At 40.6% G+C, this 20,840-nt stretch overlaps 1 protein-coding gene across 1 annotated transcript in view; it reads left to right on the top strand.

Moving 5' to 3' along the window:
• LOC124711558 (phosphatidylserine decarboxylase proenzyme, mitochondrial) overlaps positions 1-20,840 on the top strand; it is a 136,930-nt gene that overhangs the window by 68,859 nt on the left and 47,231 nt on the right. The window contains exon 6 of the mRNA XM_047241693.1: positions 9,721-9,882. Within this exon, the coding sequence (XP_047097649.1) occupies positions 9,721-9,882 (162 nt within the window). The remainder of the gene's footprint in view (positions 1-9,720; positions 9,883-20,840) is intronic.

Genomic DNA, 20,840 nt, shown 5'->3' with positions numbered 1-20,840 from the left:
TTATCTGCTCTGCGACTTTGTCTCGCTTGTTTTTGGAATGGGGGACTGATGACCTTCGCTGTTTAGTCCCCCTTAAACATCCCAACAACCACCAACAACAACAACTAGGCTATGGGTGTTTCGTTTATGCATCTTATGCCATCTGAATACTGACCACCACTGTGGCATCCGTATGGCCACTGATGCCTTTTACATTAGCCTGATAGAGTGTCCGTATGCAGAAGCTGCCGATCTGCCGCTGTCATACTGCCATGACTTTCTTCTCAGCAGTTGCACATGCTGCTTGTTTGCCATGCCTGACACCCATCCTATGCTTTCTTTGTCAATGACTCCATTGATTGCCAGTATGGGGCACATGCCTCTTCCCTGTTACCTCCTCAAGTTCACTTTCGGCTCTTGCTCCGACAGTTTTTCATGCTACCTGCCACTTTCCTGATGGATGTGAACCCTTCACCACCTTGGCTTCATGCGACGGCTCGTGTCCACTATGACCTTCATTCACTTCCTAAGGACACTACTCCAGCCTTGCTATATCGCCATGAGTTTCACAACCCTGCACATTGAACTTCGCGATAGTACCTTTCTGTACACTGATGGCTCTCAGACTGACTGTGGTGTCAGGTGTACCTTCGTCATTCGCACCGATGATTTTCAGTATCATCTTCCAGACACTGCTCAGTATTTACAGCACAGCTCTTTGCCCTGTATCGGGCCACACAGTACATCCGGCGACACAGGCTTTTCAATTGCATCATCTGACTCTCTCAGTGCCCTTGAGAGCCTCTGTGTAATTTACACTGCCCATTCCTTAGTGCAGTGGGTCCAGAAAAGTTGTCACTTGCTCGCTTTTGATGGAGCCACTGTGATGTTTATGTGGGTTCCTGATAACATCAGTCTGACGGGAAACGAAGCTGCTGATGCTGCTGCCAAGACTGCAGTCCTCATTCCTCAGTCCACTAGTTCTTCCATTCCCTCCAATGGTGTCTGTGTTGCTGTCTATCAGCAGGTGGTGTCACTTTGGCATCACCACTGGTCCACCCTTCGGGGGAACAAGCTCCAGGGAATTAAGCCTCTCAGAGTGGCTTGAATGATTTCCTCTTGGCCCCCTCACCATGAGATCACTTTAACTGAGTTGCGTATTGGGTACCCTCTCTTTAGCCATTGCCATTTATTAAATAATGCTCCCTCACCACTTTGTGCTCATTGCTCTCAACCTCTGACAGTTCGCCATTTCCTGACGGAATGCCATTTTTTAACCACTTACGTTCTCATCTATGTTTGCTATCTGAGTTATCAGCCATTTTAGTGAACCATGCTTGGACAGTTGGCTGCATTTTACTTTTTATCAGTTGTGGCAATATGGTGAAGGACAATCTTTAACTCAGGACCTCCATTACTCTATGGCGTATTTTATGGACCTTTCTCCATCCATGTTTTTTAGTTGTCTTTCCTCCCGTCGATTAGCTTAACATGTAGTCATTTTTAACTCCTTTCTTTGTCTTTGTGTTCTACTTTCCTGACAAAATAAAAAAAAAGTTTAATTTTGGCAGGGGTGGGAAACTTTTCTGCGTTGCACTAAATGGATTGAGCAAGTATTGCTGATTAGATGTATGGGAAGACAAGGGCAGGCAAAAGGTTGGTTACAGATTGGGAAAGGAAGGTGGAAATCATTTAGTTTTGACAGGATATGTGGTGATAGGCCTAAAATAACAGTAATGTCAAAGAAAGAATGCAGTGAAAAACATGAAAATAGTAAACATGATTAAAATAAATGAAATGAAATGCAGATGATGATGTAAATGTAAAATAGAATAGACGTGATAATGATAGAGATTAAATTTAAATTGCATTGTCATCGTATTGGGCTGTTGGAGGGGGGGGGGGGGGGGGGGTTAAATTAGATGTAAACAGATTATCTTGAGGTTGCAGGTTAGCATTGTGTATGAGGAAGATTTCAGGTTGTAGCAGAAATTAACAATGAAAACGTAGTAATAAACTTTTTTCCTTTCTTCATTTTATGAAGTGGAGTGAGGGCAGGGGAAGGGAGGGGGCCTTGTCAGTGTGGAAATATTTCGCAGAAGTTTGAAATTCTATGTAAAGTTTCTTGTGCTCTTATCCTCAAACACTGGGTGAATATGATGTAGGTAATTTGCATTATATGAGTTGCATTGCCTCAGTAAAAAACACCATTTCTAATTGTAATACATATTGTGTTAAGCCTTGAACATCAGATCAAAGCTCTGAACAAGTAGATTATTTTAAATTTCAAAGGGAGATGATACTGAGTGAAGCAGGATTCAGATATCAGCCCGAAAGCAGAATAAGAAAAAAGCTACAGTAAACATTTCAGTAAAGATATAGACAAATTTGTTATTAGACTAAATGTTCTGCAATATTATGTACAGTACAAGGAAATACCATCTTTCCAAAAACTTCTCAGCTTCTGCTGTGCAAATCTGGACTCTTAGGCTAGCAAAGAAACTGTAAAAACAACTGTTCCATCTATCGGACTTGATTTTAAACAAAGCCAGAAACAATGGTGGACAAGAGAAGATACTTATGAAAAGAAGACCCGTTGAGTTGCAGACAGGTATAACAAAATCACTGTTACACATTATAGTGTTTGTCCGAAGCCTTCTCCAGAAAAGAAAATGCACACGTGTAAACAAAAGCAGGCAAACCTCATGCACATATGATTGCTACCACCAGCAGCTCCAACTGGAATGGGACTGTCACGTGAATAGCATTCTGGAGTGGGGCAGGGAAGGGAAGAGATAGCAGAGCACCTGGTAGGGGGAGAGAAGAGCGTTGTCTAGCCAGGTGTGCAGGAATGAAATCACGGCCTAGTGAGACTGCAGGAGCGCCTTGGGAGATGGGTTTGCAGAGGGGGGGAGTGGGAGTGGCAGGCAGCGGAAAAACGGAGGAGCAGGGAAGGGGAAAGGGTAGGCGGGTGCATTTGCAGATCAGATGGTGACACACAATGTGGGTAGGGGATATTGTGGAGGGAGGATCCAGATGGCCCAGTTTGTGAAGCATCCATTGAAATCGAGCATGTTACATTCAGCTGCATGTTGTGACACACCATTGTCTACTTTGCTCATGACCACAGTTCGGCGGTGGCCGTTTCTGCTGGTGGACAGTGTAGTCGCACTAATATAAAAAGCTGTCCAACGGTTGCAGAGCTGGTACACAACATGGCTGCTTTCACAGGTGGCTCGGCCTTTGATGGGGTAAGATAAGCCTGTGACTTGATTGAATAGGAGGTCCTGGATTGGTGCATTGACCAGATCTTGCATCTGAGTCTTCCACTGGGTTATGATCCTTGTGGCAAGGAGTGGGTTTGGTAGTGGCATAGGGCAGACTAGGATGTTGTAGTGGTTGAGTGGGCAATGCACACATCCAGCCCTTCCTATTCCAGTCCTGGCTGGGCGATCTGTGAAAGAAGCCATGTCATATACCAGCTCTACTGCAACGTTTGCACAGCTTTTTATATTGGTGTGACTGCCAACCAGCTGTCCACCAGGATGAACGGCCTCCGCCACTCTGTGGCCAAGAGCAAAGTAGACCACCCTGAGACACAACATGCAGCAGATCGTAACGTGCTTGATTTCTATGGCTGCTTCGCAGTCTGGGTCATCTGCAGCCTCCCTTCCAGCACCAGCTTTTCTAAACTACACAGATGGGAGTTATTGCTACAACACATTCTCTGCTCTGGAAATAAATTCTGCCTTCAACATATGGTAACCTACTGTCCCCACACTGTTCACCCAAGTTTCCACCCCCTTTCTGTTCCACTGCTTTTCTGTACCCCATTTTTCCCCCCATACCCCACCTCCCTGTGCTGCACCTGACAGTCTCATCAGGCTGCAATCTAGTGTCTATTCACTCTGCCAGACAGCACTCTTCACTCCCCCCACCTGGTGCACTGCTATTCCTCCCCGTCCCTGCCCCACTCCGTATTGCTATTCACGTGACAGTCAAATTCCGGTCAGAGCTGCTGGTGGTAGTGGTCATGCATGAATTGAGGTGTGCTTGCTTGTGTGAATGTGTGTGTGTTTTCTTTGTTGAAGAAGGCTATGGCCAAAAGCCATAATGTGTAACAGTCTCTTCTTTGTGCCTATCTGCAATGCAACATATCTACTTTAGGGTGTGTAGCAGTCTATCCGTTTCCTAATATCGTTGTTATTACAACCTAAAGTTTCCATTGTTTGATGCTTGTAGAATGAGCACACAACAAAATGAAGCATCAGAATTAAAGCACCCAGTGGTTTATTTAGATAAACTGCTGATTTGTACACTCTGCAGTGTTATTAAACTTTGCGGAGGATGAGTGCAGTGTGCAAGGAATATTGTCAAACAACAGCACCAAAAAATTTCATTGCTGTGAATGCAGAGTTCTTTTTTTATGTGACTACAACAGGAAAACTTCAAACTGTCATGCAGAAATGGGCAGAAAAAAATTAACAAAACCTAGAGATAAGGAAAGCTGGGCTTTTAGCATTAATTAAGGAGAATCAGCTTACTCCTGTTCATTCCATTGACAAAATTTTGCAAGAATATATTTCCCTTCCTAGTGCTGCCTTACCATCTAGACCCAAATCCTATAGAGCTAGTCTGGACTCTTGTAAAGAATAAGATCCCTTGTCATAATATATCCATCTTTTCACCCAAAAAAATAATAGCTGATGCTTTTGCTGCTAATAAATGATCATTGTGTGCCACCTAGCCTGATGAAAGACTTTTAATGTAACACTATTTCAACGACTTGCATGTCACTTTTGCTGCTTTTACATTCAAGCAGCTTTTCATTTAACATCACATGGCTGAGTGGACCTCCTTCCAGACCTTTCCACCTGAGAAAAAATTAAAGTGGTCACCAGGAATCAAACTTGGGACCTACCAGAAGTCACACACCACTAGAAGACACTGTCAGTTTATTTTTGCTGTTGTGAGATTAGAAGACTATGGAGCTTGTGTATAATGCCAATAGAGTGTGTGATGACTACTTGGGAAGAGACATTTTGGCAGATGTGGAAACTGAAACAGTCAGCATAGATTCAAACAGAGTGTCAGCGTTATCACCTATGACTGAGAGAGTGGGTAATACAGCTGTGGGAAATAGCACCATCGCCATGGAAGGTGGTGTTATGGACAATGCCAGTGAAACATCATGAGCAACCAAAGTGAGATATACTAACAAGCTGTCGGTTGTTGTTCCAAGTGGGCACCGCATTCAGTGGACATATAGACTTACAGCATGTGGCACCAATCTACTGGTGAGGTTACAAGAGTAACCAGTTCACTTTGCCAAGTAGTACCAAATTTTCATTATGTTTTCACATCCTCAGAAAGCATTTTCAAAAGATACTGTATAATTTGGCATATTCCATTTTGCGTCCATTGTTGTTTGGACCTTCTCGTCAATAAATTTCTCATTCCATTTTCTTAGCTTTTTCTTTCTATGTACTTGCAAATTCTTTTTCTGCTTGCAAAATACTTTTGTTAAACATCTGTGTGTTTGTAAACTCTGTTTTGCAAGATGTTTTTTGTTTACTCTGGTAAATCTTTCCATTCTCGTATGAATTTAATCTAAATTCCTCAGTTTCTGTCTGAAGAATAATTATTTTTTACCCCTCGCCCCTCCTCCTCCTTATTCTATGTCTTACAAGTCTTTGATCTCTTGGAATTGTAAAGTAGTTGAGGACAGTAATACATATAAAATGTAGTCAACAATAGATAACTGTACAATAATATTCTTGAACGTTGCATAAATTATATCATGGGGCCATTTATTTTAATTTATTACTGACTCTGACTCATAGAAATGTGGTTAGAAAAGTGAAGGATACATTCATGGAGCAAGATATGTAGGATGGATGATTCTACTTGAAATGAATATTTCTACGGAATGACTAGCTGATGTGAATGCTTACAGGTCACTGGAGGCTTCTACTCTTTCATTGACATTGTGCAGTTCATTTGGGATCATTGCCCAGTCTGTGTACACACACATATTTACCCAGTGACTGATACTCAATAGTAGTTTCTTAAGATTACGAGATCAATGAGCCACAGTTGGAATCGGCCAACCCATACAAATACCTGTATGTAACACTTCATAGAGGTATAAAATGGAATTATTGTATAGGCTCACTTGTGGGTGTTTATTTGCATCCCATATTCCACACAAGCTACATTCATATCAGATCTTTCAGCATGTTATTCACTGTCCGCTCACTTTCTGCCACTAATACCATGTCATCAGCAAATCTTATACATTCTATTCTCTTTCCACCAATACATATTCCTCTTTTCCCGTCTAAGCTTTTTGCAATAATCTCTTCAAGGTATACTTTAAACAACAGTGGGGAAATGCAACAACCTTGTCTAACACCTCGTCCATTGCTGCTTCCTTCTGACATTTCATTCCCAATCCTTATCCTTACTTTCTGGTGTAAATATAGATTCCGTATCAGTCGTCTCTTTCCAATCTACTCCTTTCCTCATCCACTGAACTTTGTCAAAAGCCTTTTCTAAATCTGTAAAAACAGCAAAGATTTCTCTACCCTTTTCCATATATCTTTCTCCTATAGATCTTAACGGGCCAATAGCATCTCCTGTTCCTTTTCCTCTTCTAAATCCAAACTGATCCTCTGCAATACCTCTATGCAGCTTGCCATATAACCTTCTATTCAACACTCTCAGCAAGACTTTAGTTGCATGAGAAATTAGACTGATGATCTGGTGCTCTTCACATTTTTTAGTGTTTCTCTTTTTCTCTATTGGTATCATAACTGTTGCAATGAAGTCCTCAGGCCATTCCCCTTTGTCATATATCTCATTACAGAGGTAGACTATTTATTTTCTTGCTTTGTTTCCCAGACTCTTCAACAGTTCTGTTGGCAAATCATCAATTCCACATGCCTTCCTATTCTTCATCTCCTTCAGCACCTTTTCTACTTCTGCTTCCAAGATGGTAAATGCAAATAAACACAGCAAAAACAAAGAGTATGGTCATCAGTACAAGACACAGACTGTCCAATATTAAAATAGGACAATCTACCATTAGCCAAGTAAGTGAATTTAAATATCTTGGAAGCACAATAACTGAAGACTTGAGATGTCACCATGAGGTGAAAACTTGAATTGCCATCGCGAAGGAGGCATTCAACAGAAAGAGGAGACTCTTATGTGGCAAGTTAGGTAAAGGACTAAGGAAAAGGCTTGGCAAATTTTTTGTCTGGAGTGTGGCAATATATGGGGCAGAAACATGGATGCGGAGACGAGAGGGTGGAAAAAGGTTAGAAGCATTTGAGATATGGATGTGGAGGAGAATGAGAGAATAAACTGGATGGAAAGAGTGAGTAATGAAAGAGTATTGGAAAGGGTTAGTGAGTGAAGAGGTCTGCTGAAGGTTGTAAGAGAAAGGAAAAAGAACCGGTTGGGACATTCATTGAGAAGGGAGTGCTTGCTAGTAGATGCTTTGGAAGGATTGGTTTGTAAGAGAAGACTGAGAGGAAGAAGGATACAAGATGATAGATGACATAAAGGGAAGAGGAAATTATGCAGACCTGAAGAGGATGGCAGAAGACCGGACAGCCTGGAGAACTACCATGTGAAAATCTGCCTTTTGGCAGAACACTGATGATGATGATGATGATGATAATGACGTGTGGGTAAAGCAGGTGATAGACTTTGATTTATTGTTGGAATATTCGGGAAGTGCAACCAATCTATAAAGGAGATTACTTATAAATCACTCTTGTGACCCATTCCAGAATATTGCTCAAGTGTGTGGGACCCTTATCAAATAGGACTGACGGGCGATGCTAAACGTATACCAAGAAGGGCAGCACAAATGGTCACAGGCTTGTTTGACCCACGGAAGAATGCTACAGGGATGCTAAAGAAACTGAACTGGCAGACTCTTGAAGGTAGATTGAAACTATCCCAAGAAAGTCTGTTAACAAAGTTTCAAAAACAGGGTTTAAGTGATGACTCTAAGAATATATTACAATGTCCCTTTGTCACTCGCATATGGATCATGAGGGCAAAATTAGAATAATTACATCACTCACAGAGTCAGTCAAACAATCATTCTTCTCACACTCCACATGTGAATGGAATGGGAAGAAACACTAATAACTGGTACAATTGAATGTACCCTCTGCCATGCACTTCGTGGTGATTTGCAGAGTATGAATATAGATGTAGATGTAGATGTAGCTGTAGCTTCATACATCCATGGCCCAAAGAAATAATGAAGAGTAATAATGAGCTTTTGGGTGTTAAGCTGAGTTGTTCCCATTTTCTGCACAATATTTCGGTGACCCACCCCGCCATCATCTTCAGGTGCTGTGAGATATTCTATTATGTGTACTCATTGCCTGGACTCCAATCACACAGTGAGTTGTTGTTGGTCTCATGCCACTATTTATAGCCAAGTCTGATTCCTGATGTCCACTATAGCCTTTGATGCTCTTTTGTTTTGCAGAGACCACATTGATACTCGGTGAACCACAAATTCTCTCAAGTGTTTTTCAGCCCTGATGGATGTTATTGCCAGCAAGATTTTAATAAATTGAATGCCATACCCTGAACTTTATTTAAACTGGAGATGCTATATCAGTCACTGAAATATTGTGCAGAAAATGGAAACAACTACTCAGCAGAACACCCAGAAGCTCGCTATTAACCAGTCATGCCGAGAAAACCTGAGGGATCAGATAATGAGAAGATTAATTAGGAAACAGATTCCTGACATAAAAACATTTTGTTTTGATAAAGATTTATATGTAAGTAACTAACTCCCATACTTTGAAAAGTAATGGTTATCTAAAATAGGCATCTGCAGAGGTGTATTACTTTTGCAAACTCACATGTGATAAAATTCCTTTTGTACTTGGTTTTAAAATAGCCCTTGTGAAGAATCCATTATTGATGATAGTGTTATTGCCTCTTGTGTTCATTTACCATAGCTTTGTTGGTTATCATTTTTGGAATAGTTGTAAGTTTGTGACATACTGCTTCTTTCAAATGTGCAATAGTTTGAGTGTAGTGTGCATAAACCTTGGATTTATGCAACCCTGAAGGACAAATATCGTGGGATCCAATAAGATGAGCAAGGAGTTTAAGCAGTGTCACCACACAGAAAGCTCAAATGATGAGCGAGGATGAAATGAAGAGTAAATGACATTAACTGTTGGCAGTGACTCTGTCCTGTTGAAACCATCTACTCATTTCAGCCCAGCCCAGTTCGGGCCTCAAAAAGTTTTATCAGCAAGTCACAGTGTTTACATGAGGTCTTGCTAATATCAGATCACCACCTTCAGTAACAATAAAGATGCCACCTGCACATTCTGCTTGGACACTATACAGTTGCATGGATGCAGTATTACAGGTGTTTTGTGAAATTCACAGCTGACACAGAAAATTTTGATTGTTAATCATGTTATACGGATGAAAATACGCCTCATCAATAAGCAATATGATTTTGTGTGATCTGTTACGCCTGCCACTTACACAGTGCTATTTTTAAAATCAATTAAAAATACTGCAGTACTTGTATTTCCCAAGACTGAGAGAATTTATTCTCCATTCAACTGTTATTGTGTTTGAGAATGTGGTGGTTGTTCCTACAGTTGGGATAATCATTTCAACTGTTATTTATATAATGAGATTTCCATCATATTAAATTGCAGTAAATTTGATCACTTGCAGAGGACAATGGAGGTGGCACCGCTGATCAGGAGTATCAGAAATCGTTGCTGCACAATAAGAATAATGTGTTGTACCAGTATGTTGTATACTTGGCACCTGGAGACTATCACCGATTTCATTCGCCTGTTGACTGGGATGTCATTTTTAGGAGACATTTTCAAGGTAAGTGATATGTGAAGATTTTGTTTTCTTATTATTTAGTTTTATGGTTCCTAAGTGGTACATTTCTTCAGCATCAAGTTTGTCAAGGAATAATTACATGTGCACTGAAATACATATGCTTTTGTCTTAAACCAGTCACTGTAGTTTCAAACCTATTTCAAATGGATAACCCCATTAGAATAACCAACAAGTTTTTTACAGTATAATGAAAATAATCTAATCCAGTTTCTAGTGTGCATGTACACAACTTGTTTTACTTTTATGGATTGAAATCCGGGATACTTCTTCAGTGAATCACACAAGGGATGCCAGTGTTAGAATTTTACCTCATACTGTGCTAATGACTTCAGTGTCAATTATCTCATTCAGTGTTACACTGAATTAAAAACCTTAATATTAATTTCTATTTTTGGAGAAGAAAAATATGAATAAAGAACATAATTTTGTACTCCAGGCAGAGCTGCAGAGTCAATATGGAAATTATTTGTTTTTACTTTGCATTGTGTCATGTGTATCACAGTTCATTTGAAAATGACTTTTATTGTTGGCCTGAATAAATGTATAGAGGAGTTGCACATCAGAGCTGCTACCCACGTAACATAGTTAGACAGTCCCACAACAGCAGCTATAGAACACTCCAAAGTAGTGTTATAAGATCTATAGAAATACTTCCACAGATCCCAACTAGCAAAACACTGAATGTTGAAGAGTTGTTGCTTTATAAGTTCAAGTCTAACTTTTGTAAGTCATATTGGTAATACCCTCTAACAATGGTTTTAAACATTCTCTTTCAGACATATTGGAAGCTTAGCTTGGAAAACTATTAAGTTTACTTATCTTTTTATTTCTTTTACTGTCCATCTACACTCTGATTAAAATTTCTTATTATTTGACATTCATCACATGGTGCTTGAGCAGTACACCATTGGTTGTCAGCTGTGCTTCTGTTAAGAACAGACCAGAAGGAGCAAGCTTGCAACATACACAGAGCACATTCTCGACTGCTGAGGTCATGACTGTTAAATAGACTTCTGTCTATGCTTGAGAATGATAATGTATGTACCATGCACGACTCAAATACTGCAAGTGAACTAACTCTTGATTGTAGCATGACGACAACTGTTCCGTGCATGATATTGATAGTTCTGAATTGAGGAGCTAATTTTCAAGGCATGAAGTGTTAAATAACAAGTAATTTTTATCTGGGTATAGTCATCTTACGGCTGAAAGCAAGGGGAAACTACGGCCGTAACTTTTCCCGAGGGCATACAGCTTTACTGTATGATTAAATGATGATGGCGTCCTCTTGGGTAAAATATTCCGGAGGTAAAATAGTCCCCCATTCGGATCTCCGGGCGGGGACTACTCAAGAGGATGTCGTTATCAGGAGAAAGAAAACTGGTGTTCTACGGATCGGAGCATGGAATGCCAGATCCCTTAATCGGGCAGGTAGGTTAGAAAATTTAAAAAGGGAAATGGATAGGTTAAAGTTAGATATAGTGGGAATTAGTGAAGTTCGGTGGCAGGAGGAACAAGACTTTTGGTCAGGTGATTACAGGGTTATAAATACAAAATCAAATAGGGGTAATGCAGGAGTAGGTTTAATAATGAATAAAAAAATAGGAGTGCAGGTTAGCTACTACAAACAGCATAGTGAACGCATTATTGTGGCCAAGATAGACACAAAGCCCATGCCTACTACAGTAGTACAAGTTTATATGCCAACTAGCACTGCAGATGATGAAGAAATTGATGAAATGTATGACGAGATAAAAGAAATTATTCAGGTAGTGAAGGGAAACGAAAATTTAATAGTCATGGGTGACTGGAATTCGTCAGTAGGAAAAGGGAGAGAAGGAAACATAGTAGGTGAATATGGATTGGGGGGAAGAAATGAAAGAGGAAGCCGCCTTGTAGAATTTTGCACAGAGCATAACTTAATCATAGCTAACACTTGGTTCAAGAATCATAAAAGAAGGTTGTATACCTGGAAGAATCCTGGAGATACTAAAAGGTATCAGATAGATTATGTAATGGTAAGACAGAGATTTAGGAACCAGGTTTTAAATTGTAAGACATTTCCAGGGGCAGATGTGGATTCTGACCACAATCTATTGGTTATGAACTGCAGATTGAAACTGAAGAAACTCCAAAAAGGTGGGAGTTTAAGGAGATGGGACCTGGATAAACTGACTAAACCAGAGGTTGTACAGAGTTTCAGGGAGAGCATAAGGGAACAATTGACAGGAATGGGGGAAAGAAATACAGTAGAAGAAGAATGGGTAGCTCTGAGGGATGAAGTAGAGAAGGCAGCAGAGGATCAGGTAGGTAAAAAGATGAGGGCTAGTAGAAATCCTTGAGTAACAGAAGAAATATTGAATTTAATTGATGAAAGGAGAAAATATAAAAATGCAGTGAATAAAGCAGGCAAAAAGGAATACAAACGTCTCAAAAATGACATCAACAGGAAGTGCAAAATGGCTAAGCAGGGATGGCTAGAGGACAAATGTAAGGATGTAGAGGCTTGTCTCACTAGGGGTAAGATAGATATTGCCTATAGGAAAATTAAAGAGACCTTTGGAGAGAAGAGAACCACTTGTATGAATATCAAGAGCTCAGATGGCAACCCAGTTCTAAGCAAAGAAGGGAAGGCAGAAAGGTGGAAGGAGTATATAGAGGGTTTATACAAGAGCGATGTACTTGGGGACAATATTATAGAAATGGAAGAGGATGTAGACGAAGACGAAATGGGAGATAAGATACTGCGTGAAGAGTTTGACAGAGCACTGAAAGACCTGAGTCGAAACAAGGCCCCGGGAGTAGACAACATTCCATTAGAACTACTGATGGCCTTGGGAGAGCCAGTCATGACAAAACTCTACCATCTGGTGAGCAAGATGTATGAGACAGGCGAAATACCCTCAGACTTCAAGAAGAATATAATAATTCCAATCCCAAAGAAAGCAGGTGTTGACAGATGTGAAAATTACCGAACAATCAGTTTAATAAGCCACAGCTGCAAAGTACTAACACGAATTCTTTACAGACGAATGGAAAAACTGGTAGAAGCGGACCTCGGGGAAGATCAGTTTGGATTCCGTAGAAATGTTGGAACACGTGAGGCAATACTAACCTTACGACTTATCTTAGAAGAAAGATTAAGAAAAGGCAAACCTACGTTTCTAGCATTTGTAGACTAAGAGAAAGCTTTTGACAATGTTAACTGGAATACTCTCTTTCAAATTCTGAAGGTGGCAGGGGTAAAATACAGGGAGCGAAAGGCTATTTACAATTTGTACAGAAACCAGATGGCATTTATAAGAGTCGAGGGGCGTGAAAGGGAAGGAGTGGTTGGGAACGGAGTGAGACAGGGTTGTAGCCTCTCCCCGATGTTATTCAATCTGTATATTGAGCAAGCAGTAAAGGAAACAAAAGAAAAATTCGGAGTAGGTATTAAAATTCATGGAGAAGAAGTAAAAACTTAGAGGTTCACCGATGACATTGTAATTCTGTCAGAGACAGCAAAGGACTTGGAAGAGCAGTTGAATGGAATGGACAGTGTCTCGAAAGGAGGATATAAGATGAACATCAACAAAAGCAAAACGAGGGTAATGGAATGTAGTCAAATTAAATCGGGTGATGCTGAGGGAATTAGATTAGGAAATGAGACACTTAAAGTAGTAAAGGAGTTTTGGTATTTAGGGAGTAAAATAACTGATGATGGTCGAAGTAGAGAGGATATAAAATGTAGACTGGCAATGGCAAGGAAATCGTTTCTGAAGAAGAGAAATTTGTTAACATCGAGTATAGATTTAAGTGTCAGGAAGTCGTTTCTGAAAATATTGGTATGGCGTTTAGCCATGTATGGAAGTGAAACATGGACGATAACTAGTTTGGACAAGAAGAGAATAGAAGCTTTCGAAATTTGGTGCGGGAGAAGAGAAGTTTGTGGCACAACTTGACTAGAAGAAGGGATCGGTTGGTAGGACATGTTTTGAGACATCAAGGGCTCACAAATTTAGCATTGGAGGGCAGCATGGAGGGTAAAAATCGTAGAGGGAGACCAAGAGATGATTACACTAAGCAGATTCAGAAGGATGTAGGTTGCAGTAGGTACTGGGAGATGAAGAAGCTTGCATAGGATAGAGTAGCATGGAGAGCTACATCAAACCAGTCTCAGGACTGAAGACCACAACAACAACAACATAGTCATCTTCAGCTGTCCTAAATACATAAACTTACCAACTGTTTATATGAATTTGTTGCTAATTTGTATTATTTTCTTTTTGGCGTGATGGTTACCCTTTATTGTTGTCCTACTATAGTGCTTTTTCTGCCTAATTTCAAACATTCTCATTTAAATTATTCCATTGTTTGTTGAAGTATCTCTGATTGGATGTGAACTATACAGTGTCATCAACAAAACAAATGTGGTTGAGATGTATTCCATTAATAGATATTCCTTTTATTTTTTCAGTTTAAAATTGTGAAAACTACCTCTAGAGCTGCTGAGGTAGTGGGGATGTCACTGTCTAGCACTTGTTGCAATTCTAAATTTTCCACTATTCTTCTTAAATCCAATAGAAACTCTGGCAGTAATATAAATTATTCAGCATTCTAACATAGGTGGAGTTGATACCTTCCTTTCAAATGGCCGTTAGCACAGGTATTGTTGAAATGGACTCTAAACTTTGTCAAAATCTATAACTAGATTCCAAACATATTGCCAGTTTGTACTGATTTTCGTGTTCTATAAGTTTGTCCATTACGTACAAATTGTTAATGTTTTCTCTCTCCTTCTTTCTCAACAAATAACACTTGTACACTACAGGTCTGTAGTTTGTAATGTATCACCTATCTCCTTTTTTGTGAAGCTGAATAATTGCAGTCTATTTCCATTTGTGTGGATTTGTGGGGAATTGTCCTTCTGTGTTGTTTTTCCTTTATCGTGAACTATTTCTACTGAAATGCAATCAACATCTTTCTTCCCCTTGTACACTTCATCTTCCACTACTGCCAGAATTCAATTGTTTTCCTTATTAACTGTTTATGTTTCCGAGTCCTCTCTTTTGTAATACAAGCTTTTAAAGAAATCTTTAAATTCTTGTGCAGTTTTGTCTTTGTTTACAGTTACTTGCCATATTAACTAATGAAACATGGTGTTTACACAAAATAAGATGCAAAATTCGGGAGCAAAGATAAAGGCTCGCTCATAGCAGAGGCATTGCGTCATTGAAAAACCTGTAAGTGAGATTGAAAACTTTGCTGGTTTTGGACAAAGCTTTCTTTGAAATGCAGAGTGTAATGTTCTCAATGGTAATGATTAGTTTTGTGGGAGGTTAGCTTTTCTCTTGGTTGGTAATTCTAATTATGACTTAAGCTCATCTTTATGCTTAACTGTGGATAAAGCTTGGCTTCATATTCAGATTTGGCAGTAAATGCTGGAAGCTAAGAATTCGGTTCAGTATCCAATTGTGTAAATAAGTATGGCACTTCTCGGGTGTGTGCGCTACATATTGCTCTAAAAAAAAGTGATCGTGTGGCATTGTTGGCCGGGAGCCCCCGTCCGGGGAAGTTTGGCCACTGGGTGCAAATCTCATTTCTCCCATCTCTCTGGCAGGCTGTGAATGCCATACCAAAAAAAAGTTCTTCTTTTGAAGAGAACCAGTCAGCGAGTCATTTTAATATGAACTGAAGCGTTGTTCAGCGAGACTGTGTCCCAGTGATGCAAATAGATAATTGGACTGAGCTAAATCTGGAGAATAAGCTGCATGCTGTAATGTTTCCCAACTGAACCCCTCAATCGTTTCCCTAACCTGTTTTGCTCAGAGATGCTGGCAATTGTGGGGGATTTTCTCGCAGTCAGCCAATCATCTTCACAATCGACATCAATGAAACGTAAGTGGACTGAGGCTACCAATTCAAAGACCCTTCCAGCTGCAACACGATTCCTCGTGGTTTGTCGTACTAAAGACGGTCAGTCCTTCGCAATGGTAAATCCATTCATTGTTCTTGTAAAATCCTGCTCTTTTTTACGTAATGGCACTATGCTTCTGGTGACTACTTCTGATTCTCAAGCACAACAACTGCTAGCCACCTCACTTCTCCACAGCTATCCTGTTTGTGTTGAGGCCCATAGCACTTTGAATTCTTCCCATGGTGTTATTTACACTAGGCTGCTTGACTGTCTAACTGAGGCTCGAATCTAATCCTGTCTCCCTGATCAGGATGTCATTGCCGTCCATGGGGTGATGGAAAAGGTATATTCCTCATTAGTGCCCACACGCCTCTTTTTTTCTCACCTTTGATAAAATGGTGCTTCCATCAAAAGATCAAAGCAGGTTATGAAGTTATCACAGTCTGACTATACATTCAGAACCCAATGTGCTGCTACCAGTGTCATAGTTTCAACCACAATAGAACATCTTGTCGACACCCAGCCTCCTTCTCCTCCGATGTATCAACTGCAGTGGTGACCATGCCACCGCCTCTTGTGATTGTCCCATGTATCTTGATGAGCGGGCTGTCCAGGAGATCCAGGTAAAGAAGAAATTGCCTTACCTGGTCACTTGCAAATTATTGACTAGTAGCAAACTCTGTGTTCTATCGTCTGACACTTGTAGTTCTGCTCTTGCTACATCTCGCTCCCTGAAGGACATGGCCACATAGACATGCGACCTCAACTTCAGTTCTGAGGTCATGAAATCACCCGGTGTTAAGGTAGCATCACCGTCCCATCGACCAGCTTTTCAACAAGCCATCAAACTCTCACCTCAGGGGGCAAAGCCACCAGATACACAACCAGCAGGCCAGAAAGGACTGGAGTATAACTTCTATGAAGACTTCCTACGTCCCTCCAGCCAACCAACACCAGAGTCGTCCTCTGTCAGCCAGAAAGGCTCAAAGAAGTCCAACAAAGGCAAATGGTCTTCTCCTTTGCCAACTGAAAGATCCTCTTTGACGGTGTCGCCATGTGATACCTTCACCCGGCTGGCCTCCATGTCGCAGGTGCGCACCACCAACCATTTTTCTGCGTTGTACTCCACAGACTGACAGCACAAGACAGCTGATGCATCTGTGGACCTCATGGAGTGGGATCCTCCTGCTTCTGTGCCCTGTAGCAGCAAGTCTTCGCAGGCTGGTATTCAGCAGCCGCTGAGGTGTCTCCCCTTCATTTTTTCTTCATCATGACTCTACTCCAAGGGAACATTCGTGGCCTTCGATCTCACAAAGAGTATTTACGGCTGTTTATAGAATCGCAGCATTCCCTTGTAGTCTGGCTTCAGGAAACAAAATTGCATCCTCACCACTGCTTTGAGCTTTCACATTTTTTCCCTGTCCATTTTGACCTTCCACCTGACATCAGCATTCCATCTTGTGTGGGAGTCATGCTGCTTATTCGGGATGATGTTCATAGTTAACCCATCTCCCTGACTACCCACCTTCAAGCTGTTGCAGTTCGCCTTTTCCTCCCTCTCCAGACTTTTTCCCTTTATATCCCTCCGTCATTTGATGTCATCAGGCCAGACTTCCTACCTCACCCATTTCTGCTACCCAGTGACTTTAATGCACATCATCCCCTTTGAGGTTCTACCAGAACTTCTTTATTTATTTATCTACACAACAAGTTCTATGGGACCAAATTTTGGAGGAAATCTCAAAGGTCGTGGAACATGTCAGTACATGAAATTACAACATAAAAGTAATAACAGATAAAAATAAAATATTTATGAACCCAAAAACGTCAAGCCATAAGTTCAAGTAAAAGCAATCAACAATATAATATAAGAATCAGCTTAATTTTTCAAGGAACTCCTCAACAGAATAGGAGGAGTGACCCATGAGGAAACTCTTAAGTTTTGATTTGAAAGCGTGTGGATTACTGCGAATGTTTTTGAATTCCTGTGGTGGTGGCAGCTTATTGAAAATGGATGCAGCAGTATACTGCACACCTTTCTGCACAAGAGTTAAGGATGTCTGATCCAAATGCAGTTTGGATTCTGCCAAGTATTAACAGAGTGAAAGCTGCTAATTCATGGGAATAAGCTGATATTGTTAACAAGAAATGACAGTAAAGAATATACATATTGAGAGGCCAATGTTAAAATACCTAGACCAGTGAACAGGGGTTGATGAAAGCTTCACGAACTTACACCACTTATTCCCCGGGCACCCATTTCAGAACCACAAATATCCTTTGAAAATGGGAAGAGTTAATCCAAAATATAATACCATATGACACAAGCTAATGAAATTAAGCAAAGTAGACTAATTTTTGTGTCAAATCATCACTTACTTCAGATACCGTTCGAATAGTAAAAATGGCAACATTAAGTCTTTGAACAAGATCCTGAGCATGGGCTTTCCACAACAACTTACGTGTATCTGAACACCTAGAAATTTCAACTGTTCAGTATCACTAATCATATGCCCATTCTGTGAATTTAAAACTTTGGGTTTTGTTGAATTATGTGTTGGAAACTGTAAAAACTGAGTCTTACTGTGATTTAGCATTAGTTTATTTTCTACAACCCATGAACTTACGTTATGAACTGCACTATTTGAAACCGAGCCAAAGTTGCACACAACATCCTTTACTACCAAGGTAGTGTCATTAGCAAAAAGAAGTATTTTAGAGTTACCATAATACTAGAGGGCATATCATTTATATAAATAAGGAACAGGAGTGGCCCCAACACTGATCCCTGGGGCACCCTCCATTTGACCATACCCCATTCTCAACATTGTGAAACATTGTGAACCAATTGTGAGCTACTCGCCGTATTCCGTAATGGTCTATCTTCTGGAGCAATATTTTGTGATCAACACAAACACACACATTAGTTAAATAGAAAAAATTGCCTAGTGTTCTAAACCTTTTGTTTAACCCTTCCAGTACCTCACAGAGAAAAGAGAATATATCATTTTCAGTTGTTAAACGACTTGTAAAGCAGGAACTGTACATTTTATAGCAAATTACGTGAAAGAAAATGATCAATTATCCTTACATACACAGCCTTTTCAGTAACTTTAGCAAACACTTACGGTGTAGAAATAGGTCTAAAATTGTCCACATTATTCCATTCTATAAAGTGGCTTTACCACTGAGTACTTTAATCATTCAGGAAACTGACCATTCCTAAAGGAAAAATTGCGAATATGCCTAAATACAGGGCTAACATGTACATCACAGTACTTTAATATTCTATTAGGCACTCCATCATATCCATGAGAGTCCTTACTCTTCAGTGATTTAATTATTGACCCATTCTCCCCCTCGTGTGTATCACAGAGAAGTATTTCAGACATCAATCTCGGAAAGGCATTTGCCATGAGAGTTATATGATTCCCTGTAGAAACTAAATTTTTATTTGATTTACCAGCAGTGCTCAGAAAATGATTGTTTACTACTGTACATATACCTGATTTATCAGCAACAGAAATATTTTTATTACGAACTGACTTTATATCATTGACCTTGTGCTACTGACCAGACACTTTCTTCACAACTGACCATATAGTTTTAATTTTATCCTGTGAATTAAGCAGGTACACCTATCAGCTGACCTCAATCAATAAAAGGTGCAGCCCTAACAACTACTACTACAGGAATTTTTCCATGTGTGAACCCACCACCAACCACTACATTGTCACCTATAAGCTTTGCCAGCCTCCCCTCCCCATACCTATTGAGGTGCAGGTATATGCCATGCCTAGTGAAACCTGATGTACTGATAGACTCACTGGCACCACTGCAATGTGACCCTTGCGCTCTGCCATCAGTGCCTTCTCAAACCTCATGTTAACACACATAACAGCCGCATTAAAATGAGGCCAGTCATGACGCTGAAACAGTTTGCACAAAAAGCACATTAGTGCCACCAGTTTGGGTAGTTATCTTTACCAGGTTACCACCTACATCATATTCCCCGTCCCAATCGAGGCTTTTCCCTTCTCCACCCTCTATCACTATCTGATCCTCCTTCATAAAATTCCTACATAACTCCCCTGAGTCACCTGAGCTTCACAATGCTGGTGACCTGATACTCACTCCCCAACACTTCGCTGGCCCACAGCTATACCTAGCAACAAAACCTTCTTCTTTCTGTTAGACTTTGCAACAGTTAGGCCTCTTAACTGCTGAGGACTGCTGCATGTTTCCTGCACATACAGCTACAAGAGGCTCCACTACACTCAATTCTGACAGTTGGTCAAATGTATTGCATATACGCAAAGTACATCTGTCTGAATACCTCCTCCTCCTCCTCCTCCTCCTCCTCCTCCTCCTCCTAACTGCCTTCTTGCCAACTGCCAGTTCCCATTCCTCAGCACCCTTCACCCTCCTCAACCTACCTAGTTCCTCGTTTGTGTATTGTAACTGCACCTGAAGGGCACAGATCTTATGCTTCTGCTTCTCTATCAACTAATTTATATTACATATTCTGCATTCCCGGGAGAGGATCTCACTAGAATGCTCACTGGGTTCCCCACTGCATTCTCCCGAATGAAAATAGTTTGAACAAATACCACACCATAACCCACTACTCACAAACCTATGACAGAGCCCACACTTCTCACTCGTGGTAAAATTGTACAGTTACTGAAAAAAAACGAAATGTCTATATTAGTCAGAGAGGTGCCCTATTGGCTGACTTCTTAATCAACTTAACCTCTTCTGCCTTAACACAGGAGCACCCACATTCCTTTCCGACTCCTCGCACACTTATTCCCATTTAGATCTATCCTTCTGCACTACCCAGCTTGCCCATCATCTTGAGTGGTCCGTTCTTTCTGACACCTACTCAGGTGATGATTTCTCATGTGCTATCCGTTTGCTGACTCCTATCCCAGCTGCACGCTCACTGAAATGAAATGGCAGCTTACTACGGCTGACTGGCAGCTTTACTCCTTCCTGGCGACCTTTCCTTACCGCTGTTAAACATTCCATTCCTCGCACT

Source organism: Schistocerca piceifrons, chromosome 8, assembly GCF_021461385.2.
Source record: "Schistocerca piceifrons isolate TAMUIC-IGC-003096 chromosome 8, iqSchPice1.1, whole genome shotgun sequence".
In the NCBI taxonomy this organism is placed as follows: Eukaryota; Metazoa; Arthropoda; class Insecta; order Orthoptera; family Acrididae; genus Schistocerca; species Schistocerca piceifrons.
This window is presented reverse-complemented; position numbering and strand designations above follow the sequence as displayed.